We start from the raw sequence: 26,386 nt of genomic DNA, 5'->3' as shown, positions 1-26,386 counted from the left end.
TGTCTGAAATGTCTTGCCTATGTAATGTCAATACACATGTAAACTCATAGCCCCACTTCTGCAATGCAAGGTCAGCTTTAAAGATCTATCTTTCTAAATCTTTCTGTGGAGGATTCTGCTGTGAAGAATTTAACATTATGGTGAAGAAACAAGAAGTCTAAGAATGACAAGAGTGTCATATAATGTGATTCTGATACAATCAGATATAAAAAAGCAGTGTTCAGTATGCTTTTTATTTCTAGTAATGCATTTGAATTTACCAAATTAAAAAATGTTCATAATGTTGAGAACACATTTAAAACATTGAGTGACCATCTCTCAGTATTTATCAATTTTGATTATAAGATAAAAATTTTAAGTTGCTATACTAAAAAAAAGTGGAGCTTTGACTCCATGACATAGAGTTCTGGTGCTTTGTTAGCAAAACTCGTACAAAATGTATGTGCAAAATTTGTGTACTTTCCTTGCTTGCCTTTTCCTCTCACAGACGTTTTAATAGCAATTTTATAAACTTTTTTGTGAATCTGTATAAATTCAGCTGCAGTAATTAACTAAATTTTTAAAAAGTTCTGACTGAGTGCTTGGAAACACCTGCTGCATTTTTCTTTTTACCTGGGATTACTTTTTTGCTTTGGAAAAGGGCAGGATTTGGATTGTATATCCCTTTGTGCTCTTTTAGATACAAGCAGAGAGTTCAGTGCTTCTATTTCTCAAGTGAAGGAATTCAGGTTTTGTAGGGAAACTTACTTTTCCTAACCAATTTTTAGGAAGATCTGTAACCTGGAGCCATTCTGATCAACAGAGGAGAGGAAGCACAGAGCAGCCAAAGGTGCAGATAGTTGTAGTGAGAAATACCTACTAACCAGAGCCCAAAGTACAGCCTAGTACGGCCAAATAGTATGACTTGGTTTATGCTTACTAACCAAAGCTTTACTCTGAAAGTTACTCTTAAATACAGAGAGGTATTAATCTTGCAAAGGTTTAATCAATCTGAAAGTGTGTCACACTGAGAGATATTCCTTGTGCCCTCCTTACTGTAAAGCCCAATTGTTGGAAAACCAATGTTATTTTTTTTCTTTAAATACTTTAAAGTTACATTAGCAGCATAATGGCTGGAGTGGTAACTAAGAAATTAATGGTTCAGAGAAACAGAGAAAAAGAACAACTGAGGCAGAAATTGTATGTAATCTTTCAGTGTTGGTTTTTGTGGGTTTTGTGGGTTTTTTTTCTTTTTTTTTCCCGCCCCCCTGAACAATAACATTTCTTCCTGTGAATTTTAAATTTTTTTTCCTTAGTTCTATTAGCAGGGAGCTTGCTTTTTGGCATCAATCTCTAAAAATGAAAAAAAACATTTGAAGGAAAAACCCCAACATTGTAGATATATGAGAAATCTACTTGGGTCGTTACACTGATCCTAACTCATGCCCTGCATTTATGTTTACATTGATCACAGCTTTATTTATTAATATAGGAATGGGTCCATATTTGTCTTCTACTGCTATGAAAAGCTACTTTAAAAAAAATAATGCTATATATCACAATAGATACTAGTTTGATGTGGGTTTCTTTTTTTTTTTCCCCAGACAACTGGTCACCCATGCAATATTAAATCAACTGAGAATTACTGTATAGGAGAGGAACTCAGAAAAGATCACCGTTAAATGTATTGATCTTTTTGTGTCAGAAAAGAAAACTTTTCTTATAAGCAACTTTTAAAACTTTTATTTTCTAACAAAAGTGTTCATTTTGAAATGTATTCTGCGTTTTGTTCGGTGACATTTTGCCTTTGTAGGTGTATTTCATTAAACACGAGTGTGACTATTAATTGTTCATGTGGATAAAAATGGCAACATGTGTGTTTTGGGAGGGGGAACTGTGTTTACATTTTCTTTAAAAGCTTTTTGTCTTTGAGAAATAAAGGGCAAGGCACCTAAACTCTATACTGAGAGCAGTTTAGCTTTGTATCCTGTGAACTTTCAGGCTTTGTCATTACCAGTTTCAGCATTCCTTAGGGAGATAGACTGAACTTTTCAACAGTTCATACTAAATGCTTTTTGCTAGTCGTGGAAAAAGTTAAAGTAACTTAAAGTATATTTGTGTATGCATGAATGATGTGAGTCTATGATCAGAGTGGGTGTGAGTGAATGTTCTCTAGGAATTTGTTAGTCAGGTGTGCACATTGCATAGCTATTTTGTGCCTTTGGTTTTGATGCTTGTTCAAATGACTATCAAAACCTGTAATCTATGCAAAAAGTACTAATTAAAAGTGCAATCTTGGTCACAGTGCACAGTTTACCTGTGGGAGGTGGAGGAATAGGATGAGATTTTTTTTTCTGCTCAGGTTGAATGTTTAATGTGAAACGAGTCAGTATAAGTTTCCTCACAGTACTGTATCTACAAGAGGATTGATATGCCTATTCTTTAATATCTTAAAATATTCTTTGAATGCTGCTGTTGCAGTTTTTCAGTTGTAGACAGGCTGTTTGAAGTAACGTTCATGAAAGTGAAGAGTTGCAGGAAGAAAAGTTTTAGAAAGATGCATGAGAACATTCAGCTGGCAATGGATTATTTGAGCATGGTGTAAACATAAATCTAATATCTGGCAATGATTATGTTTCAGAAACATGCTTGTAAGTCATTTAAAGGAAGAGAAACTAGTTGTTCTGGAATAGACAAACTTAGGAATTTATGAAGCCATCATTATAAAATCTTTTCTCCATTATTTTCAACTTAATTTCTTTTTAGAGCATATCAGACATCTTTTCACTTGAGTGACTTGGTGTGGATCTTGGGAGAGTTGGAGAAAATGAATTTAGTTACAGTAAAAATGGCTTTCATCAAATATTGGTTGGAGCAAAAGACCCAGAGTGAATAAACAAATCAATGCTAGGGCACAGGTTACAGGACACTGAAAGGTAAGCTGTGCTGTGCACATGCCTTATCTGTTAAGGTGGCCAGGAATGCAACTAACCTGTGTCCTGTGAAATAGTGTGTTTGTGTTGTCTTCTGCTGATGTGCTTGCTTCTGTGTTCAGTGCACCAACTAGAAATCATGTGCGTATGTGCAATATTATGTTTTGTGATTACATTTTTGTTTGTTTGGTTTTGTCAGTTCAAAGCTGGTCAAGTAGTTGCCATGCTAATTTTCTTACCTCGTATCTGTGTATGCAGTGAGCTGTTTGAGTTCAAAGTGGATGTTTTTGTATATATTCATATAATTTTTTAAGCTGGCTTTCTTTACATTAGAGGGCAGGGGAAAGGTGTAAATCATTCAGAAATTACTTCTTAAGAAGCAGCTTTTATGACTGTCTCTATTCTTCCATAATAATAATTTGAAATAAGAACAGTGACTAGATTTGAGAAGTGAACATGTCCGGTGGCTGCCCATGCAGTATCAGAATTGAAGTGTTCTTGGCTAGATTCTTCTTGGCCTGAGTGAAGAGGTGTTTCTGAGGAGGTGGAGCCTCCTCTTATCCCACATGAGGGTTGCCTCTGAGCAGCTGCAAAAGTCAGCAGCAGGACAACTGATTACTGCTTTTTCTTCGACAGCCTCGCCATATCAGCTGCATGGCCTTGTACCATGGATGCCAAGAGCAGGTTTATCAACTTTTCATCACGGATTCCCTGTCTCTCCCCAGGAGACTGTGAATGTCTTTTAAACTTCTCTTTCTTCTCCCCTAGCCCTCTACCTTCAGGCCACTTGCAGATGTTTGTCCACTCCAGGCCAGATCTGAGCCAAGTTCTCATCTTCTCACTTCAGTGGTGGCTCCTTCTTGAACTGTGTGAGTAGAACCCATAGCCTTCGGTTTAGGCAGGAAGGAGAGGTAAAGATGGCATGTTTTAAATTTACCTGCTGAGGTTAGGAGGTACTTTCATTTTCTAGAAAAAAACCTCTCAGTGTCTGTGAGTGAACCCAGGCTGCCAGGGACACAGTCATCAGCTGCAGCCAAAAAGATGGCAAAAGTGCACTGATGAAGCATGGTGGCAAGAGAGAGCAGGGCATTGCTCGAAGAGAGGATGATGCCAAACATACACAGTCCCGAGAATATCCAGCACTTACTTAAGCAAAGATCCTAGGAGAGAGAGGGTTGCAAATGCATAGTCAAAGATACAACTGATGTTTGTGTTGTACAGAAGGCTGATAGCAGTTGCTGTCTTTGTTTTTCTGACTGTGTGTACAACCACCTCAAAATGTGTTTCTGTGATCTTTCCTAGTAGGCTGTTCTACAGTATGCAGTAGGCCTTTCATATTCGGATGAGAGAACACTGTTAGAGCAGGGTAGTACCTTTTTTGGTATGAGACTTGGCTTTTGTCAAGGTGCAAGTTTGAATTTTTTGTCGTTTCCTGTTTTCTCTTGAATTTTTCAGGAAATGTTGGCAGCATGTCAAAATATTAAATATAAAGGCTGTAACGTTAGGGTGTTGTCAACTTAACATCAGCAGTGACTAGGAGGTTTTGATGGTTGCCCCGCTATTCCTTATCTCAACTTACTTAGTAGAGAAATCCAGTTGAGCTCCTCTTACTGTTTTGTCTCATGTATTACCTAGAAGGGTGAAATAAAGTAGGGTTCCCCATAGTTGGTAAGTTAAGAGAAGGAAAGAGCTGCCTGGGTTTCATCATACCCCTCTTATCTAACAGTTTATCTCTTTTCTGTTTTTATTGTTACCGTCTAAGTAGTTACCCTTTTAGCCGTCTGTATGCATAATACGGTTGTCGCAACTGTGCGTTGTGCGTAACTTCTTATTCACCTTCCTAACAGTAGGGCAATGCATATGAATTGTGAGATTGTTGTAGTTGCTCGTGCATGCTGACCTCAGTTGTATTCCTCAATTTTATCTTACCTCCTCCCTTCTTTTTTCAGAATATCTCCTGTATCTTCCTGTTCCTTGTTCCCTTTTTACGTCAAATGTAAGACTTGTCATTTATGTGCCATAGGTTTAAAAAATAAAAAATTACAAGTATCTAAATCCTATTAGATTTCTATTGGGTATTGAGTTTTAAATCTTACTGATGTTTAAATATTTTGAACCTTTGAACAACTGGACCTGCAGAACTGATATCATTGATGCAGGAATGACAACGGTTGGCAGGAGGGAAGGAGAGGATTTGTATGTTGTCATTGTATACATTGTCAGTGAAAGAAATGTTCATGAACTGACTGAAAGAGTTTGCATGCAATGGTAGGTGCTTCATATAAACCAAACCTTTTTCTTTAAGTTTGTTGTTATATGTTTCCTTTCTAGCTACTAACCTACTGGGTTTAGGTCTGTAGCAATGTTAAGTACTGACAAATCTAGCTAAAGCTTTTCAGGGTTGTGCTGTGAGTGAAAACACTCTGAAATTCAAAGTTTATCCTTCTGGGCATCCCAAAATGGACACTTAACACTAGTGGAGATGGTTTTTTCCATTAATTCCATTACTTTAGCTCTTCAACTGTAACAAACACTGTTGTCTTTTCTCTGACATAAGCATGTGAATGTTTGGGATATCTTTTGGGAGCTCTTTTTTTTTTTTTTTTTTTTTTTTGGCATGGATGCTACACAAAAGGGCATGAAGAAATTAATTGGAGGGTTCACATAATTTGCAACAAAGGAGGTACAGGACCACATGTGAAATGAGACTTTAACAGATACTGATAGGCCTCCACTAAAGGAGTGTTTGGTATTATGTACTGAATTAAGTTGTTAGTGATTTCAGGGGAACAGTGTGGGTCTTTCAGTATAAGTCTTTCCTGTACCATAAGGGGACAGAATTAGGATTGCTTGGAAGACCTTTATTTTGGCATTTTCTGATTGATTTACTTTTTGACTTTGCAGCTTTAATATGACTTACTTTGCCTTTCATAGAGGTGATCAGGAATATAGGTGGTGTGTACAACCACTGAAGATTAATTTGGAAACAATCTACTAGCATGGCAAAAGATGTGCACTTGCACTGAGTTGTTCTGAACATCAGTTTCTCAGATGTTTATGGAAGGATGCAGTTATATGGAGGAAATAAACTACTGTGCTTATTTTGAGTGTTTGGGTTTTTTTTCCCTTTTTGAAAGCTTGGTAATGAATCTGGCTACTTGGAAATTTAGCAAGGAGTACATTTCACTGTTCAAAAATGTTTCAGACTTTGTTTTTGCTTAGTTTTGAATAAGATGCATTGAATTTGTGATGGCTGGGAAAAAAAATACACTGATACCTTTACCTTTGTTCCTGAGTGTGCGAAAATAGTACTGTGTACTGATTCCGAAGTATGCAAGGGGTGGTTCATGTCCCTGCACTGGGAGAGGTTTATGCTGAAGTGAACCGAGCATAGTGTGTGTGGGGTTTTACATTTTTTTTTTCTGTTTCATACTATGTAAATTGTGATACTATTAAAATATGTTTCGCTGTACACTCATAGTATTAAACTTGCTACCTTTTTTAAAAACAAACAAACAAACAAAACCAGCAACAAAACCCAACAACAAACCAACAACCAACCCTCCCCCCCAAAAAAACCCAAACCAAAGCCCCAAAATCACTGATAAAAATACAATTTCTTCAATGAATGCTTTTTATTATAATTCCTGTTGGGCCTCTCTTTCTTAACAGTACAGTCTATGCTAATGCTTGCATGCCATATCTGGCTAACAGGACTATTTGGCCTGCAGCTAGCATCCAGCCACCTTTCTGAAGGCTCTTCAGGTATTGATTATCTAAATTAACATGATGGTAAACTGCTCCTGTGACACCAGAGACGCAGTGAGAGGAATTACACTTATATTACTGATGATCTGTTTATGTGCAGAAAGTCAAATGCTTTCAAGACTCGGGCTAATTTTGCAGATGTGGGTGAACTGTGCCATGTATGTGTAGGTTGATCATGTCACAAGGGAGAAGGCAGTGCAGTTTTCAGATGCTTTCAAAAGAGCCTGTGAGGTCTGTTGTCTGAGGAAGAGAGAGTACCACTTCAGCGAAGGATATTGTAATTTTCCCTGACTCTCAATTTTTCTTTCTTAGGCCGCATCAATGGAGCACATTCAGGGAGCTTGGAAGACTATCAGTAATGGTTTTGGACTCAAGGATTCAGTCTTTGATGGCCCAAACTGTATTTCACCTACTATCGTCCAGCAGTTTGGTTATCAACGCCGAGCATCTGATGATGGCAAAATATCAGATACTTCCAAAACTAGTAATACTATTCGTGTTTTCTTGCCCAACAAGCAGCGCACGGTGGTAAGTCTACATTACCTTTATGTAAGAAATGTTGTACTGTTCCTATTGCTAACACTATGACACGTATCTGGCAAGAGAAATGCCAGGCTTCACAAAAGGTCTTATTATGATTAAGTGTGTTGTCATCAGTTCTTTAATTCTAGAGGATATATTTTGAAAGCAGTGTATCTGTATTTTGAGAACCTGTATTTCTCTACCTAGGTGCTGTATTTTTCCAATACACATGAGCAAGATGTTTTGCTCACATATTTACCGTTAAAACACAGTAGTTGGCTGACCTAAACAATGATGCCTGTATGAAGTAAAACATGTAGCCATTTCTGTTACCAATTTCTTCACTTGGATGCCCACAGTGAAGCATGGTAGTTAAAGCTGAAGTGAAACTTCTTCAGGGAATGCATCTATTAGATACCTTGGAGCTGAGTGTACTAACAGTCTTATGCAAAGTTCCTCGAAATCTAAATTAAGCCTTTTTCTATGCTTAAGGTAACTCCATTTGCTTGCATTTCTATTACTTTTATAGGCTACCTACTTGTATAAGTGCTATATAAAATCCTGTTTCACAGAAACTTAGTAATTGTAAGAAATTGAAAGGTTGTAAAATGGCTTCAAAACTTCGTTTGCATAAGTACATAATAGTTACCTATATGGCATAAAACGTGCCTGCCCGACAGGTTGGCCTAATGTGTGGCAAGTTAAATCAGAAGGCACAGCAGTCTGTTGTTTTATCATACAAGTAATTTTTATTTGTCTATTTATTAACTTCAAAAGTGAACAGCTATGCAGTTTTACTGGAACTTCTAAAGAAAAGGAGAAAAAAATGCTTATACAAAAAATCTTAAACAAATTCTGCAGTCACTGGCTAAATTTTTTTTTCCTTTGGTCACAGGTAAATGTGCGAAATGGGATGACCTTACATGACTGTCTTATGAAGGCACTTAAAGTAAGAGGTCTGCAGCCAGAATGCTGTGCGGTTTTTCGACTTCATACTGAACCAAAAGGGTAAGTCTGGAATGTTGTATGTGAAACTTTCAACTAAAGAATGTAAAAATCTTGGTTTTAGAATAGGAGCAGTAATGCTTTCTTCCTCTCTCGGTAGTTTCTCTTAAAAGCACAGTTTGGTTGTAAACGCTTCATGTTGCTTTCTTTACCCTCCTCTAGGGCAACTCCTTCAGCTTCCTGGGTATTAAAAATTTTATTTTTGTTTTAAATCTAAATATTAAAAATGCTCAAAATTGAGGTGTACACTCAAGTGCTTGTAGTGTCTTATAGAGGCTTTTGTCATACTCTAGATGAAATGATGTGATATGCCTTCATGTTTGAGGTGCATTTCTCCTCTGCATTTGTAGTTGGTAAACTTCAGTGCTAGTGACTTTTAGCCAGCTTAAATGAACGTCTCCTCTGTGTGCTCAGTTTTAAGGCTCTACGTTCCTCTACAACTTTTCAATGTTTGGATTTAAATCTCACTTCAGGTATTCCTTATTTTTTGTAGGACCGGGGATGCTGCTATTAAATACCAAATGATTCTTTTACAAGCTGAGGGAGTGAAGGTATCTCATGGAGTTAATACATTTAACTTCACACCTCGTAAAGCTTGGGCTTAATGTTCTTTTAAGCCTTAATCGTGAGGCAGTCATTTGTGGGTTTACATCTCTGTGTTACTGAGTCCATTCTGGGGTCACCAGTAACTTCAGTGCTGAAGCACATAATACGGCTTTCATGTCGCTAAGTCTGCCATTCATAATTTCTTGTTTTGTTTATAAGGGTATTTCTGTGACTCCATTACAGCTTCTAGGTGTCTTATTTCAAATAATCTATATATCTAAATGACTTACATGTTAAAAAGTAAACAGAAAAAGAGGTGAATTGCTATGTTTTCAAAGTCGCTTCTAATTTTTTAAGTGAAAGACACTGAAATATAGCTCACTCACTATAAGAGGTTAGCCAAGCTTTTTTGTATTTGTTTTCAGTTTACTCAAGAAAACTTACAAAACATAGATCATTGATTACGCCAGACTTCTTATCTCCTAAGTAATTTTGTTGTCCCCATTTTCTCTTTCTCTCAGAAAAAAAGTGCGTTTGGATTGGAATACAGATGCTGCCTCCTTGATTGGAGAGGAACTGCAAGTGGACTTTCTTGATCATGTTCCACTCACTACACACAATTTTGTAAGCTTTTCCTCTTTTGTATTTTGATGTGAATTGTATCAATTTGTTTTTTTTTTTTGTTTGGTTGTTGGGGTTTTTTTTGTTTTTTTGTTTTTTTGGTTTTTTTTACAAAGAGATAATGCCTAACTTTAACAGTTTTACCTTGCATTATTTTGTTCTTCCTGGGAAGGAACTCTATTCCTATGTTCTAGCCTTTTTGTTGTTTTGTCCCAGAAATATATTGTGCCAAGTGGCAAAACTAAAGGATTATCATTTGCATCCATTAGAAAGGTTAGGATTGATTTACAAAACCTGAAAGTAGCTTTGCTTCTACTTTACATTTTTTGAAAACTACAAACAAAATCATCTGCAGTTGGTCACCAGAAAACTAATATTTTTCTCCAGATCTGGAAGAAGCTCAAACTTCAAGCCTTCCTCTACAGTATGCTCTGGAAGAGGAAACCCTCTGGTTCATTTTAATCTTTTTTTGTATTTCAGGAGCTTTAAAAAAATGTTAGATGCCATTTTAAAAAGTAGAATTTCCTTAAACTGTTTTATTTACTGAGGAATTTATTTCTTATGCAAGGGGTATTGGTTAGTCATAAACACACAACAAGCATTTTGACTAATAAAAAAAAAATGAGGTGGTTCTTATGATCTGATCCTTCTTCACCTCCTTGGTGATTCTAAAACCAACCAACCAAAAACCCCAATTCTTGGCCCACCCAACTCTGTTACCTTATTGAGCACAAAATAGTGCTTTTGAATTTGACAGACAATTTTTTTTTAAAATTTTTTTTTTTTAAATAGTCAGGTAAACAAAGCCCTAAATGTTTGTAAGCTTTCCAGGTTTCCAACCAAACTGGAAATATATGCAAGAATACTCGTGTGGTTTTAAGTTCAGTAGCACTTTGGGGACACTGATAACATTTTAACATGGTATTCGTTTATGTCAAGCTCTGAAGATGTTCATCTCAGCTAAAGAAGAGAAGCTAGTAGCTTGTGTTAATCATTTAATGTGTTTTCTAGGCTCGGAAGACATTTCTAAAGCTTGCTTTCTGTGACATCTGCCAGAAGTTCCTGCTAAATGGGTTTCGGTGTCAGACATGTGGTTATAAATTCCACGAACACTGCAGCACTAAAGTTCCAACCATGTGTGTCGACTGGAGCAATATCAGGCAACTCTTGTAAGGACTGTTCCTTTTTAATAGCAACAGTAATTCTCTGTGACAGACAAGCATCATTTTTTAAATCTCTTATCACAGAGATAAATTTGGATTGTTGAGAAGCATAGTCACTTTCGTCAATACACAGAACTTATGTATTGATTTCATAAAACAGCCAGCAATGATTGTCTGTTCCCAGGTGAAGAAGGCCGTTTACATTAAATGCATTTTGTTCTTGCTGTAAATTTTAATATTCCGGGACAAGCAAACAAAGATCTTGAATGACCAGGCAGTTTCTGTAATGCCCTCTGTTTCAACACAATAATAGTAATTCCTCTCACATAACAGTTTTGTTAGAAGAAAGAAAGGTTATGATTCAGTTGGTTTTTAGCTGTTGGAAGCATGAGTGTTCAGAACTACCAGAACTTTTGACACCCTGTTGAAAATGCATAGAATGGTGAGAAAACTGGTGAATGATAATACTTTCCTAATATTGATTAGAAAAAGTTGAAAATCATTATGTTAGAAGAAGTCCTTTTATGCAAACATATTAAAACCTATAATTGATTTTATGTGTCTTACTTAGTGATTGTATTTTTTCATAACTAAACTTGGTCATATAGTTATGCATTTTCTTATACTGACCAGTCATTAGAGTATAGGATGACTTGTGCCATGTGGTGCTACGTGGGTTTAATAGAACTTTAAAAATTTGGTGTCAAATACCCTTTCAGGAAAATCTGAAGTCTGATGTAAAAAGATTTGTATCTTGAATTTAGAAAGAACACATGGAAATTTTCTTTGGGAGTCCGAAGGCTTAGTTTTTAGTCAATACCATATACAGAGGAAAAATACTACATAAAGATAGGAACATATTCATGAAGTTAATTATGCTGGAAAGAAACAGCCCTTTAAATTTTCAGCTTTAAAGAGCATTGTACAGGAGGTAGTGTAGCAGTTGAAATTGTAATTGTTTTTGTTGATATTTCAGATTGTTCCCAAATCCAAATATCAGTGACAGTGGTGTCCCTGCACTACCTCCCTTGACAATGAGACGGATGCGGGAGTCTGTCTCCCGGATACCTGTTAGGTAAGCTAGTATTTCCTGTCATTTCTGTTTTGGGAAATACAGTTGTTTAAAAACAAAAAAACCAAAACACCCCCAAATCCTCAAAAATAGAACAATCTTATAGAAGGTTGGGATAAATGTGCAAGAAGGCAACACCACTTCATCATAGGTGATATGTAATATCCTTTCTTGTTCTTAGATTCAAGCAAAACATTGATTTGGGATTTTATATTTTTAATTTTTAGTCTTATGATTTTAAAGGGAGGGTATTAAAGGTTTTCTGGAGACCTTTGTTTTCCTGCCGAAGAAAATTCAAGGCTTCCTTTGGTATTCTTGTGCATTAATTTTATTTTATCTGATCACGTAGTATACATGTAAGGGTTTGTGACTCATTTTGCATGACTCGCATACATAAACTAAAATAACATTCTAATGTTATGATGACAGATAAGAGTTTAAAGAGAGAACAGTGGAAACTGAAAATATCTTCCTCTTAATGAAAATTCTGAGACCTAAAGAGAATGTTCTTGTAGTTTTAAATGCTAGAATAAAAATTGCTTTCCTTTCAAAGGGGCCTGTCTTCTGATCCTAATTTGTGCCTGTATTCTTTTCCTTGAAATTCTAGAGGCCGAAGAGGGCAGGCCATCTTTTGTCTTTTCTACATGCCTTTGAAAAATCTTGGCCTATTCAGGAATGAGGCACAGAGCACGTAGCTGACTTGCAAATGGTTCTATGTACTTATTTATTTATTTTAGTGGGAACTGCATCAGGAATTGATCTTATGTTCTCTTTGCCATCTTATTCTATTTCCAGTGTTGTTGAACAATGGCTCATTAACTTGATAGTTTTTTAAGCTTTTTGTGAAGGCTGGCTGATTTCAGTTAAGATAGTTGTGTGATTTGGGATAAATAAGGTTTGTGACCTTAGCTGTGATTTATAACTCTTTGTTGAACTGGATTTTAGTGTTGGCCTCCTTTTAACTGGTATTGGGTTTCATGACTTCCTTGCTGGCTGTTCTGTGCGAACCATTGAACAGTCTTGCAAACCTTCACAAATTCAGAGCTTAGCAGTAAAAGTAGCTCTTAAGCTATGTATTTAACAGGCTTGAAATGAGCAATTTGTTTAAATTTCACAGACCTGAATTAATCCAGCAGAGCCAATATTTTATCAGTATATTAAATGTGATTTGATGGGGATTGAACTGAACTGTGGCAAAACTTATAACGGCAGAAACAGACTTATGTTAAACGCACTAGATAAGTATGTGAGCTGACAAGATCTTCAAGTTTTTGAATTTATTTCCTAAGTTAAACTGGGAATGATTCAACTGACCAAATAGTTTAGTTAGCGCGCAAGTCCGAACTTTTCTCTGTTTGGAACTCTGTATATTGCTTTTGGACAGGTTACCTTGAACAGTATTTTTCAATTGCTAGAGGGGGAAAAAATAACCACAACTTTCCCTTTCTCTCTCTTTCCTTCTCAGTTCCCAGCACAGGTATTCTACACCTCATGCCTTCACATTCAACACTTCAAATCCTTCCTCTGAGGGCTCCCTTTCCCAAAGACAGCGATCTACATCCACACCAAATGTCCATATGGTTAGCACTACAATGCCTGTAGACAGCCGGATAATTGAGGTAATATTGGCATGGAGGGAATAGCATGAAGTAAAACTAAAATTGTGACTGGCCATCTAGTAGTCACTTGACGGGTTTTCTTCTTTGCTTTCTGTCATTTACTTACTGTTTGCGTTAGTTGGCTGAGTGATGAAGAATAGAGGTGACACATTTGCATAGAAGGTTAATAGTTCATTCTTGCAGTCTTTATCAACTTTGCTGGGTGTCTGTAAAGATGAGGGGGAGCTTAACATTCAAGTTTCACAGATCTGAAAAGAAAATAAGCTCAATTTTGCTGAAGAAATACTTATTAGGCGTGTCTAAAAATGTTCTTTCGTACTTATAAATCTGGATTTGTTGGGGCGCTGGTGTTTATTTTAAATCAGAGTACGGGTACTGTAAGTCTGGATGTAGTTCTCAGTTGGAATACTCAAGTTAAAGCTTACTGGCAATATGTTTTGTGTTACACCTGTATGGAATTAACAGCGATTCTGGGTTTGTGTGCTAAAGCCATCTGTATCTGAGAATATTTCTTCTGTTACTTGCTCTCAAGCACCTTTTTCTCCCCCCCCCCCCCCCCCCCCCTTAGACTGGCAGTAGTGAGAGACAATTCTTTGAAGTCAGGCCTAAAGTGTTTGTTTTTGTTTTGTTTTGTGATAACCTTAACAAAAATAAGGGAGTGGTGTGCAGGAAGGGCTTGCAGAAAGAAAGTGCTGAACAGCAGGACTTCAGAGAGAGCACTGTTTGTTGTTTTTTTGCTCTGGAATAATTTTAAAACTCTTTAGGCCAAGCAAAAGCCTTTGACTGCCGAGATTACTTGCATCTTCAGCTGGTAATTTATAGGCTTCTATGAAATGTGAAGACTCTCTGAAATGGGCCAGAGATGTCCTGTGGACCTTTGGTGGAACTGAAGGAAAGTGCACTGCAGCCCCAATAAACTTTTTTGGTTAGAAGCTTTGTGTCAGCTGGGTTTTATGGGGAAAGGTACCCTCCCTTTCGCTTTGGTGTTCTTAGGCTTACAGCCTTTTTTTTCATTCTTCAGAAGCCTGGCTGACCATCTTTTATGGCATGAAAAATAATGAAGCACTCAAGAAAGAATATGAATTATCGAACTTTGTAGTGTGATGAGCCTTTAAGGAGACATTGCTTTCTTTATCCTTTATGCAAAGTAGTAAAGACAGAAATGCTTTCTATTCTGGCTTTTCATAATATCATAGGGACTGAATAAAAACAGCTGCCATGTCTTAAAGGCAATAGCTGCTTTTCCAAAAGGCTTTAAAAAAAAGGAAGTTTAGAAAGAAAATCACCACAAAAAAAGGTAGTAGAGACCTTCTAGTATGACATGAGAATGACCACCTTACTAAAGTGGTTTACGAAAGGGTGGATACTAGTGAACTTCTGGGTTTGAACAGGAATACTTACTTAAAAGTTTTACTTCACTTAATTATCATATATCGAACAAATTAGGTTACTTTTTCTCTCATTTACTCTAACATTTAATTTTTAAATTTTTTTTTTATACTTCCTCTGTTCTTTTCTTTTATCTCTTACTGTGTTGGCCTAGAATAACAGCCTGAATGCTTCTCCCAGTTCCTGGTGCAGACGATTTTGTTTGAGGGGAAGAGTAGGTATTTTCTTGGTGCCTTCTGTTTTCTTGTTATTAACAGGATTGCTATAACTTGTAAGCCATGCCAGTGTCCACATGAAATGTTTAATCTAGAGTTGATTTGATGAAAATCTTTGTAGCATGTTTATACTTAAATATTGAGGACGCTAATTGGAGGAGGCAAACTGATAGAAGAGCTTCTTTTTTAGTTTAGCTGGATGAATCCATACTGCTGTGAACTTTGGTGTGAATTTGAATAGGCTTGGATTAGAGATGCATTTGGTCACACAGTTTTTAAAGCAAAACCTTCTCAAACACGTCTGTTGTGTGGCTTTTTTCCTCTGGAAACTATTTTGTTGAATATAACTGTACAAAACCTTTAGATTAAGAACATGATGTACTATTTTTATTTCACATCAAATCAAAGGTGACAGACTACAGCACTGTATATGGGTATTGTTTGTGTTATAAGAACAATTCTAAAGAACACTAGATTTGGTTCATTTGCTGTAGGATTCATAAGCAAAAAAGAAAATATTCACAGCAGGATTGAAGTTCAAAAAATACTTTTTTTCTTAAATAAGAATTATGTATACATAATGAGAATACATTATGAGAATAATGAGTATACATTATGAGAATAATTTTAAATTATTTAATTATCCTTTGCCAGCTTACTTGAAAGCAGTTACATTCTCAGGCTGATGTACAAAAAAAACATCACTTGTTATTAATTCAGATTCTTAAAGATTTGTATTGTCCTCAAAATGGACAAAACTAGTAACTTGCAAGAGTTCTTCATTGGTAGTTTATGCAGATTTTAATCCACTCAGATGTAGAGTGGAGGTACTCTGCAAGAATACTGTATATAGAGTCAAGCCTGGGAGAATGCAACTAACTAGCTAAAATGATGTATTTCATAAATGAATCTTTACTAAGAATAATCTGAGTTAATTTGAAAACTGTATGGTGGATTGTAGGCTTGTTCTGTCCTCCTATGAAATCTTACCTTTATTTTTCTACTAATTAGTTAGAAAGTTTGAATTGACTTCTATTAACTTTGACAGTGTTTAACATTTCTGTAGTGCATGTTCTTGCTTTGTACTTATACAGTACCTGGATATTTTACCTTTCCTGTATGTACTTTGGGATAATACATAGCAGGTGAGAAAAGTTGTAAAGTCACGTTTGTCAGAGCTTAGTTTATCTTGTGCATGGCTGTAGAATTGTGTTGTAAAGTGCCTGTGGCATGAGGTGAGAGTTGTCGCACTGTACCAACTAGTGAACTGTGTAAGAACATGCTTTTCAAATATCATCAAACTTTAATCTGTGGAAAAATGTTTTGAAAATTAGATGGTTTTGTATTAAGGCACTAGATGTAGCCTTTTTTTGGGGTTGAAATAGAACCGTAGAGATATTTCAAAATGTATATTGACTTAGAATATTTTAGGGGCTTTTAAAAGTTTTCCTACCTGTAACCCAAAACCTTTTTGAGAACTTGTCCTCTAGAGATACAGGACTATCACAGGAACTATGTTCAGATCTGAAGTACAAGCATGTACAAAAATCCAGAGGTGGGAATGTAGATAGTATTTCTGGTGTTTCTTCTTGTTCTGTGTCATTTTTTTTCATTCTTTTTTTTGGTAGTAATACCTTTTAATATGCTGTGAATATTTTTAATGTTGTGTAAGAATTCACAAATTGCATGTTTTTTAGCATATAGGATTCTTCTAACTAGAAAATAGCCAAGCTGTGTCATCTTTAGGAGGGTGTTGGTCACTACTGTGTCACACTTGACCAAACCTGTCAGGAATGATTTCAGCGCTGTTCCTGCTTGTTCCTTTATATGTTCTCATATCTTTATTAACTTTATCTGTCTCCTCTGTTTTAGGATGCAATTCGAAGCCATAGTGAATCAGGTATGGTTTCCAAAAATAAAATAATATATAATATTATTTTGTGTTTATTTTCTGGTTCATAAATCTTCTTGGTTTTATTTTTATATTTAAGCTTCACCCTCTGCTCTGTCTGGAAGTCCTAACAATATGAGTCCCACTGGCTGGTCTCAGCCCAAAACCCCAGTCCCAGCCCAAAGAGAGAGAGCCCCTGGATCCAATACACAAGAAAAAAACAAAATTGTAAGTATGGTAATATTTGATTTTTTTCTTTTTTTAATATTTTTTTAAAATACATTAAACTAGGGTGGAAGTAGTGGTGTGTTGGGATAAATTTCTGTACTTAAAAGGCAATACAAGCTGATGGTGATCTTGGATTGCACTGCACTGTGTGTATATAATAGCGATATAATTTTCACTAACTTGGGAAAGATAGCACTGTTGCATTGCGTTATAAATACCCAGAACAAAGTGTTTTGGATTGAAAATAAATTTCAGACAGTATTGTGAAATTGTTTTTCAGTACAGATTCAAGGATTACCTTTTTGAATCTTTAGAGGCTGCTTCTTTTTTATTCTTTTTCAAGATGTTTAAAGTTAGCCTTGTTATCACTATTTGAACTGTATTGCCATAGCTTCCGTAGAAAATAGATATTGATAATGCCATCAGTTTTGTAGTAAAGTTAGTCAAAATGTCTCAGGGAAAAGCAGATTTAACAAAATGCAAGTTTTCCCTCAAAGGCTTGATTTAAACTTGGGGGGAGTGGGAAGAAAAGTTAAAATAATAATGAATAATATCTCAAATTTTTTGAAGGCTTATAAGATTTAAAAATGAAAGTACAGTTGCTTAGTGGGACTCAGACTTGCTAATCACTTAAATGTTTGAGAATTCTGCTCTCATCTTTTTGGCTTATTCCTTTTGAATATGTAAATGAGTTCCTGAATTTTCGTATTGTAATTTTGAAAAAGTCAGTAATGTCAGATGTCTTTAAATACATCGTCAGATGTCTTTAAATAGTTGATTATAAAATATTTGTTCCTTTTACGTTTCTAGTGCAGAATTTAATAATAGCTTCTTAAGCAGTTAAAGCCATCCAAGAAAATGCTTTGTCTTTTTCTTTTTTCTTTTTTGTAAAAAAACCTACCACCCCTCACAAATTGAGGTGAAAAACAAAAGTCCAAAATGCAGGACAAAACCCTCAAGGTTTTGGTGCATCTTTAACTTGTATGAAGGAAGTTATTTCATTCTTGGTGTATATATATATATTATATTTTTATATATTTTTATATTTATTTATATTTTATTTATATTTATATATTTATATATATATTTTTATATATAATCAATATCAAATATAAAATATATTTGATTAAATACTTAGAGTAAAGCCATGTCAATTTTTATGTTCCAGAGGCCTCGTGGACAGAGAGATTCCAGTTATTACTGGGAAATAGAAGCAAGTGAAGTCATGCTTTCTACCAGAATAGGGTCAGGTTCTTTTGGAACTGTTTACAAAGGCAAATGGCATGGTAAGTTCTTGACAAGTGTTACCGTCTTCTCAAAATGTTAATACTGTAGGACAGCAGTCCAGAAAAAGGTAAAATTGTTTTAACGGTGCTGTGTGCTTATCTACCACTGAAGGTGCTAGGTGAGAAATATTAATTTCCTAATATTAACAGTGAGGAAGTTAAGGCAAAGAACAGACATCAGAATTTGAATCTCAAAACTGCCATCTACATGTTTGCTGTACTGGAGCCAACATTGTTTTCTTTATTACTGTGTTCTACAACAGCTTCTTTTCTGAAAAGATTTCACTTTCTGTTAGCAGGATTGAAATAGCAGAATTAGCTGGGAAATTTCACAGCTTGATGTTAAACTAAATTTACCTTTTATTTTTAATACCTCTCTGGTTTGATTAGCATAGTTATATTCAGGGTGGCAGGGGAAGGAAATAAGGATAAATTGCTTTTACTGTGCTGTGGAGTTTTTCTAAGGAAAAAAAGGTTGATGTGAGAGTTTATGATACAAAGTTAGCTGAAGTACTTTGAAAAGAGGCACACTGCAGAACTGCAGAATTAGGTTCCAAATTCAGGGCTTGTGATGTAAAAAGAAAGACACACAAACCCCTCCAGGCCCTAATTTAAATAGTGTTATTGTCGTAAAATAAGCTGACAAAAAAGAATCTGGAAACTTAATCTTCCACCCTCTATTTTTAAAGCATGAATACTTGTATGTCTTAAAGCCCAAATGTTGTTGACATTAATGGAAGGACTAGTCTTGTGCTAAAAGTAGTAATTCATGAATAGTTAAACTGATTTTCATTATATAAGTGAAATGGAACACAGAAATCAAGAGGAAAGATAGGTTAAGTAAGATTTTGCTAAACAAGGTAATAAATGTGAATTTCTTGTTAACATACTTGAATTTCGTGTTAATAAATACTCTTCCTGTATCAAGAACTGTTGGTTCTTCCTATGTTAAACAGGAAATACATTGAGCTACATTTTTACAAAGAACCTTCAGTTCTGTGCACAAGATGGCTGTATAGCGATCACCTAACTCAATATTGATAAGATTCAATACCTTATTTGTGGTAATTGTTTATAGTTCTCCTGATTTCTCAGGAAAGTCGAAGTTAAATTAGTAAAAAAAAATTTTTTTTTTTTTTTGTGACCATCATTTGCGGTGTGGTCTTAAAGGATTTAAAGGGTTTGTATTTCTTGCAAGTCTTTTCTGTTTAGAATTGAAGAAACTGGGATCTCACAGTGCACAGATTAGTGAAACTGCAGACTTTTTTGTAGCAACCTATTCTAATAGTACAAATGCAGCAATAAAAATGTCTTGGTGAAGCTAAATGAAATTAATTGAAGTGGGCAGATTGCTGCAAACTTAAGTAAAAATTCTATATTAAGTTAGAGGTGTTGGGATTCCTAACATGCCCAACTGTGAAGGGCTGTTTGCAATGAACCTTTAGAGAGTGCCTGTGGAAGATTGTGTACAACTTATATGCAAACCGTATTAGGTTTCCAATAAGCTTCCCTGATTTAGTCTTCCAAAATAAAAATGAAGTGACAAGGACAGTCTTGATCTGAGGAGTGCGTGTCTCGTTGAACAGGTATCTTGCACTTCCATATTTTTCCAGATTGTTCTGATGGTTAAGTACTAATTTTCGTATTTGCACCACTTCTGTTACAGACCCCATTTGGATCCTGTAGTGTCCTGTAGCATGCTTCTAAATTTAAAAGGCGGAAAGAGAACCAAGGCAGTTTAAATGGGTTGGAAGACTACCTATCATAAACACTCACATTTCCCCTTTGACCCTGGTAATCAGTTCTAGGGTTTTGGTGGTTGGGGGGTGGCGGAAGCTGATTTGTCTTCAGATTGCTGCTAAACAAAACAAGTGCTATTGTGTATTTGTTTCTGTAGAGAAAACTGCTTGGGAAATACCATCAAGCCTAAAAAAAGTGTGGCACCTGATTCAGTAAGAACAGTGTAAGGATAAAAACATCTTTTCATCTCTGGAGCAAGGATCATAATGGAGAATATACTGAAAAATAATCTGAAAACATTTGGCCTGTAATCAGTGGATGCTGCATCCTTGCCTTGTCTTGGCATAGGTCATAGCAATATACTTCAAGTATTGGTAGACCATCTGTTGCTCTTGTATGTCAACAGGAGTTGCAGTAGGAACTGGCTACTTCAAAGCCTGTGATTTTGGTAGTCACATGAAAGTGTAGTCTTTCTACCAGTTATGATCTCTTCTGGTCTGCAAGCAGAGAGATCTATAAGTTGTAGAACATTATGCATGCCGCAAATGCGAGATGGTTCTCTTCATGAAGATGCTAGAGGATAAAATAGGAAATATATTGCGTTTACTGAAGTTAAAGGAATGTATATATAAATGTGTAACAATGTGTTCAATATTTGTGCATCGTTGTGACTTCAAATTATACAGCAAATTAAGCAACTGGTAACTACAGTGGAAGATACTGCAGTTCACTCAGGGTACTCTGAAACTTCCAAGTACCAGCTTGCATATCCTCCTCATACTTTGCTGGCAACCTTTTTTTTTTTTTTTTTTTTTTTTTAATTGAGTGGTTAGTGTTCCTAATGTAGTCAGTTGATCATTATATTCTAGAGACATGCTAACATACTTTTCAAATATATCTTGGAAAAGAGATCCTGTTAAGAAGAAAATAATTAGTGATTGTGGTAGCTGAGAAATCTGTCACTCTAGGGATTTTTTTTAATGTAGATGATGATTCTGTAATGCTAGGTGGCAGCAGCCTTTAAACTGTGGGATAAGCCTATGTTGGAGTATAGCATCTCTCAAATCTTTTTACTGCATGTGGACTAAGATTGATGTTTCAGCTTTCCTAAGCTGCTTTTACCTTCCTGTGACAGTGTCAAGGCAAGTTTATCCCCGTCTTGAATTCTAAAATGCTGTTCATCCGTAGTTAAAATGAAGGTGATGTTTACTTCTTTCACTGAGGAATCGGTGGGTCTTGCTGTTAGTGCTTTTACTTTTGGTAGAACAGTCGGTTTCATTCCACTATTGTACCTTTTTTGAATCAGTTCAATTCTACTATTTTCTGAATGTACACTGTAAAGGTTTTTACAACTTCATTCTCTGAAAACAGTCTCTAAACAGATAACACTGCATCATCATATATTCCTCTCTGTATTACCCTTTAACAGATTCTGAAATGTTAAGCAAGCACTGACACTGAAAAAAAATTCAAATGAAGCTTTTAAGTAAAATTTTAGAATGTATCAGCTTAAAGAACAGTAAGATGTTCTGCTTTCCATAGTCCCGAAACTTGTTACTGAAATATTAAAATCAGTTATATAGTTCTTGATTTTTCTGCTATTCCTGGATAGAAAATTTATCCCTCCCATTCCTGAATTTAGCAGTATTTAAATCTAGAAAGTTTGTTTTTTAAATGAAGTTTATATTAAAAAAGAATGTGTGTGTATATACTTACCTGTAGTTTATATATACACACACACACATATAAACTTTAATATATAAACTTAATTATATAAAAATACAAAGGTGTATATCTATGTGTGCTAAAGCTGGACAGAAAGGGGAAGGTGATGAAACTTTGAATATTGTTTGGAAGCCTAGAGACTCTGATGTGACTGTGCATGAAATAATGTGCTGAGAATGCACCTACACTAGAATACCTTCCTTTTCAACAACTATTTGAGATTTTAGTAGCTTCATATCCTGCAAAAAGCATACGTGTAGTTCTAGCCAGTCGTAGCTGTTAAAAAGTAGAAGGGAAGCATGTGAACAATTAATGACTTTTTCCATTAGACTGAAATTCAGGTAAATGAATTGCTTGATACTACAGAAGTTTGTGTCTGCAGGAAAATCTTGACCTGTGTACAAATTTGTAGAGGTGTACTGTGCACAAATTAGGAATTTTAAGTATACTGTATGTTAATGTTATTTTGGGAAAAAAAAAAAAAAAGCGCTTTAGTAACTGTTATGGTAAATGTATTTTCAGGGGATGTAGCAGTGAAGATACTAAAGGTTGTAGATCCAACCCCAGAACAGTTCCAGGCTTTCAGAAATGAAGTGGCTGTATTACGGTGAGTTGGTAGTTTCATTGCTAAATTCTGTTACTCTAAGGCATTGTATTTGACTACTACCCCTCCTTTAAGATGTCTTGCCCCATATTCTATGCTTGGTAGACACAAAAAGCAGATCTCCAGAGAAGAATAAAAAAAAAAGATTGTATAGTGATACTTTTGAACATTGTTGTGGAGCTGTGAGACAGCAATCATAATTTGGGAGTATTTCAGTGGTTCTTTACTGTTTCTGAAAGTAGTCTTTTTGAATAAATACTAACATCCATAATTGTTCAGGTCACATTTGGCATACAGTAGAAGATGAGGATTAATAAATTCTGCCACAATTCTCATCATTGGACAGAATACTTGAACTGTACCTTTTAAAATTGATGTATGCTCTGATCTACATAACTGTTTTCTGCTTTCAAATACTGTTTTTGTGTCCAGTTAACTGTCTGTAATGTTAATCCTGGAACAGAACCAGTTAGAGTACATAAGAACTGTCTTCTCATCTGTTAATTCCTTCACAGTTTATAATGACCCTTTAGATTCCTGTTGGGATTCAGTCTTCTGTCTAAAGTTGTCACTTTTTCACAGCTTTCAGGATGATTTCTGTTATTCCAATAACTTTTTCTAATACCACTTGCAAGTGTGACTGTTCGTTACCAATATCAAAACCCATGAATTTTCATGACCTCTTTTTCTAAGAGGTTGATTTTAAATAACTTCCTTGGAACTGAAAGGAAGTATTTTAACTAAAAAGCAGAAAATCAGCTGATGTTATTTATAAATTATAAATTGGCAACTGTGGCATATTTTTATAATTTTTAAAAACAAACTTTACACGCAGATCCACTTAGCAAAAATTGTGCAGGAAACTCATGTTCTTGGACTCAAAAGCTGAAATATGTTCCTTCAGCCAGGAATGCATTTTTAAAAGAACTTCAAAACATTATTCATAAAGATACTAATTTCTCTCTCTGCTATTTTCTATTAGGAAGACTCGGCATGTTAATATTTTGCTCTTTATGGGATACATGACAAAAGATAATCTGGCCATTGTTACGCAGTGGTGTGAAGGAAGCAGTCTGTATAAACACCTGCATGTTCAGGAGACCAAGTTCCAAATGTTCCAGCTCATTGATATTGCTCGGCAGACAGCACAGGGAATGGAGTGAGTAGGATAAACAAAAATGGCTATTTTTGTTCTTGGAGTGGTGTTTCCCTTCTCTTCCCCAAACCCTAATACTTGGAGTTCTTGTGCTAAAATAGTAATGGGTCAAAATGGTATACCAAGTAAAGATTTTGTGCAGCCTTAATTCAGCACTGTTGTATGCATTCTTACTTTCATTTAGTATTTCTTTTCCCATAGATTCTTGCCTTAGTTCATGTTAGACCACTAATCACTTAACAGTCAGCTTTTTGGTATTTTATGTTCTTTTGTAGCTTGAGGTCTTACTGTAATGCACTAGATGAGATCCTATTCTAAACACAGAATTAACTTTTTTTTTTCCCCTTCCCTGTGTTACTTACTATAACATTGCATTGTTTGGCAAACACTAATTTATACTCGTGGTAGTCCTGTGAGATGAGGGGATGGCTGTTCTTGTTCTACAGCTACAAGACTCACACATGCAGATGTATTTTGGAAGCATTCTCCAGATGTTTGAGCTGATACAGTAACCACCTCACCTCAGAACATGTTACAATGTTCCTAGTATAGAAGATGCTGACATTGCCTGACGCTGTCAGTGCTCATCCATTTTACAGATCAGGACCCAGGTTTCCAGTCAGACACTCAGAAAACTAGGACATCTATTGTGACTGAAAATTAAAGGAGTTTGTAAAAAGTAAACCTTAGCATAGCATACAAATTCCATGCATATGAGGACAGCACCCAGTTTTCTAGGGCATTAAACAGTTACATAACAATGATGCCAGTCTTTCCCTTCCTGAGTTTTATTTACTGCATTGCTTCCGCTTTCTGTAATGCATAAGGTGGTAGTTGTCAGCTAGCGCTTGCTACGTTACGTTTCTTTTTTCCCACAGTAGGCACGTCCTGTAAATTGACTAAAGCAAGAGGTCTGTGAAATGGTTGAGTATGTAATAAACTGTCACAGTGTCTATCAATAAATTGAAAAGCCAAGTTTATGTGAACATCCTTCATGGCACTTTTCCGCTTTTTCTTTCACAGCTATTTACATGCAAAGAATATAATCCACAGAGACATGAAATCCAATAGTATCCTTTCCTAACTTAATCCTGTTTCCTTTCATGTGAGAGTGATCTGTTGTTAATATGGAGCTTTTTGGGGGGTTGAAATAGCTATTTCAAATGTATATAACTACTAATGAGTAATTCCTATTGATGAATAAGAAGTTACTTTTTAGCAAGGACTTTCATAGAACATATGTGCTTGCTTACCAAACTGTTGTGATAAAGATGAAAAAAGATGTGCAACAGTTGTGCTCCAGAAGTGTCTCATTTTACTTAAATGATGTTTATGCAATTCTCTGTTATCCAAATGTTGTATTGGACAGAAGCTGCACTCTTTACTTGGCGGGAGTTACGTGTGCGTGTGCATGCTGATGTATGTGTGCACATGTGGGTTTTGTTACTGTTTCCCATATATTTTTAATAAATTTAAAACACCTTCACATGACTGGCAGGAATGAAGCCAAAAATCCTACTTTAAACTCAAGAAAAGGCAACCTTTTACCACTATATTTCTTTCAAAAATATAAGTTTAGTAATACATATGGAGTAAAAATGTTGTGAACTGATGTCTTTCACCTTTGAAAATGCTTGCTTTCGAAATTGCCAAGAGCATTCATTGAGCTAGCAGCATAAATTGTAACTTCCTTTCATAAAATGTGAACAGACTGTTTTGCAAATGTCATCATAAAAAAAAAATACGCCAAATTCAGTAGTTCTGTAATGTAAGGGGATTCCCATTTTCAGCTGAGCTAGAAAAATAATAATTTTTGTATATAGGAGGTCAGGAGTTTGTGATTTCTGATAATGATGATTATTTTTGTGAAATAAATTAACTCTTCTCCTGACACAGAAATGAGAACTAGAAGTCTGTCACGTTTAGATTTCCCAATCATCTTTTTGAACTTAAAGCATTCTTAAATGAAATTGTGAAATGGTATCTTCTTCAATTACCCCAACAAAGGAAGTGCTAGCTATCAATCTTAACAGACAAATCTATTAAGCAGATAGATTACAAATAGTACAGACGTGCGTATTTCCAGTTGAAATAATTAAATCATAGTTAAATCTCAGGAAATCTGCCAGAGAGCTTTATGTAAATAGATTTCATTTTGATATTTGTTTCTGCTTGTAATTGTTTTTTCTTAGGTTTTTTTTTTTTTGAGTTGTGATGACTTCTATGTTGTTTTCCTATGTGTCTCTTGACACTGGTTATTTAGGTACCTGCAGTCACTGATGTTAATTAACATAGTTGATGTCTATCCTAACTCACCATGAAGATAAATGGACAAATAATGCTGAAACATCTGGTCGTCTTTAGTCTTAAATTTTAACTCTAAATATGGATGCCATAAAATTACTTTTCCTCTGTTTAAGATACAACTAATAGCAGGTTTAAAAAAAATAATTAGCAATATTCTTGGATAGTTGGCTTGCATTTGTGATAACCTAACCAGGCACTTTGTAATCATGTCAGATACTTAAGTTTTCTACAGAATTTCTTTAACAAATGTTCAGATATATTTCTTCACGAAGGTCTCACAGTGAAAATAGGAGACTTTGGTCTGGCAACTGTAAAATCCAGGTGGAGTGGATCTCAACAGGTGGAACAGCCCACTGGTTCAATCTTGTGGATGGTGAGCAAAACATTTCGCTGCTTTTAAATAGCTGGCTTTCATTCTGTTAATATATGTTTTGTCAGTTGAACCTATTTTAAAGCTTTAAATCTAAATGAATCAACCTATGCTGTTAGTACTGTGTAGACTTTTATTCCAGTTTTAGGACAAGTTAAAATTGAAGAATAAAATGCTGGAGTGCTTAATTGTCCAAAGTAGACACCATTCACCTAAGGATTCTCCTTTTCATTTTTGGAGTTATGTT

At 35.5% G+C, this 26,386-nt stretch overlaps 2 protein-coding genes across 6 annotated transcripts in view; one reads left to right on the top strand and one right to left on the bottom strand.

The window, feature by feature from the left end:
- RAF1 (Raf-1 proto-oncogene, serine/threonine kinase) overlaps positions 1 to 26,386 on the top strand; it is an 80,456-nt gene that overhangs the window by 47,152 nt on the left and 6,918 nt on the right. For 2 of the 5 annotated variants that reach the window (XM_087744740.1, XM_009476698.2), the window contains exons 2-15: positions 6,993 to 7,208; positions 8,098 to 8,210; positions 9,275 to 9,377; positions 10,386 to 10,543; positions 11,514 to 11,612; positions 13,075 to 13,228; positions 14,772 to 14,831; positions 16,705 to 16,732; positions 16,824 to 16,951; positions 18,120 to 18,237; positions 22,225 to 22,309; positions 23,289 to 23,465; positions 24,486 to 24,532; positions 26,024 to 26,142. In XM_087744740.1, coding sequence (XP_087600866.1) covers positions 7,002 to 7,208; positions 8,098 to 8,210; positions 9,275 to 9,377; positions 10,386 to 10,543; positions 11,514 to 11,612; positions 13,075 to 13,228; positions 14,772 to 14,831; positions 16,705 to 16,732; positions 16,824 to 16,951; positions 18,120 to 18,237; positions 22,225 to 22,309; positions 23,289 to 23,465; positions 24,486 to 24,532; positions 26,024 to 26,142 — 1,596 coding nt within the window. In that variant the 5' untranslated portion in view covers positions 6,993 to 7,001. Of the gene's footprint in view, positions 1 to 3,680; positions 3,780 to 5,158; positions 5,181 to 6,992; positions 7,209 to 8,097; positions 8,211 to 9,274; positions 9,378 to 10,385; positions 10,544 to 11,513; positions 11,613 to 13,074; positions 13,229 to 14,771; positions 14,832 to 16,704; positions 16,733 to 16,823; positions 16,952 to 18,119; positions 18,238 to 22,224; positions 22,310 to 23,288; positions 23,466 to 24,485; positions 24,533 to 26,023; positions 26,143 to 26,386 lie in introns of those variants that run through there. The other 3 variants (XM_087744741.1, XM_087744742.1, XM_087744743.1) reach the window with 3 other exon arrangements.
- Positions 13,273 to 26,386, bottom strand: part of MKRN2 (makorin ring finger protein 2) — a 32,166-nt gene continuing 19,052 nt past the window's right edge. The window contains exon 9 of the mRNA XM_087744761.1: positions 13,273 to 13,476. The gene's annotated coding sequence lies outside the window, so the exon portion shown is untranslated. The remainder of the gene's footprint in view (positions 13,477 to 26,386) is intronic.

The sequence above is a fragment of the Nipponia nippon genome, unplaced genomic scaffold (genome assembly GCF_047370975.1).
Source record: "Nipponia nippon isolate SJK-2023a ecotype South Korea unplaced genomic scaffold, ASM4737097v1 scaffold_9, whole genome shotgun sequence".
Taxonomy (NCBI): Eukaryota; Metazoa; Chordata; class Aves; order Pelecaniformes; family Threskiornithidae; genus Nipponia; species Nipponia nippon.
This window is presented reverse-complemented; position numbering and strand designations above follow the sequence as displayed.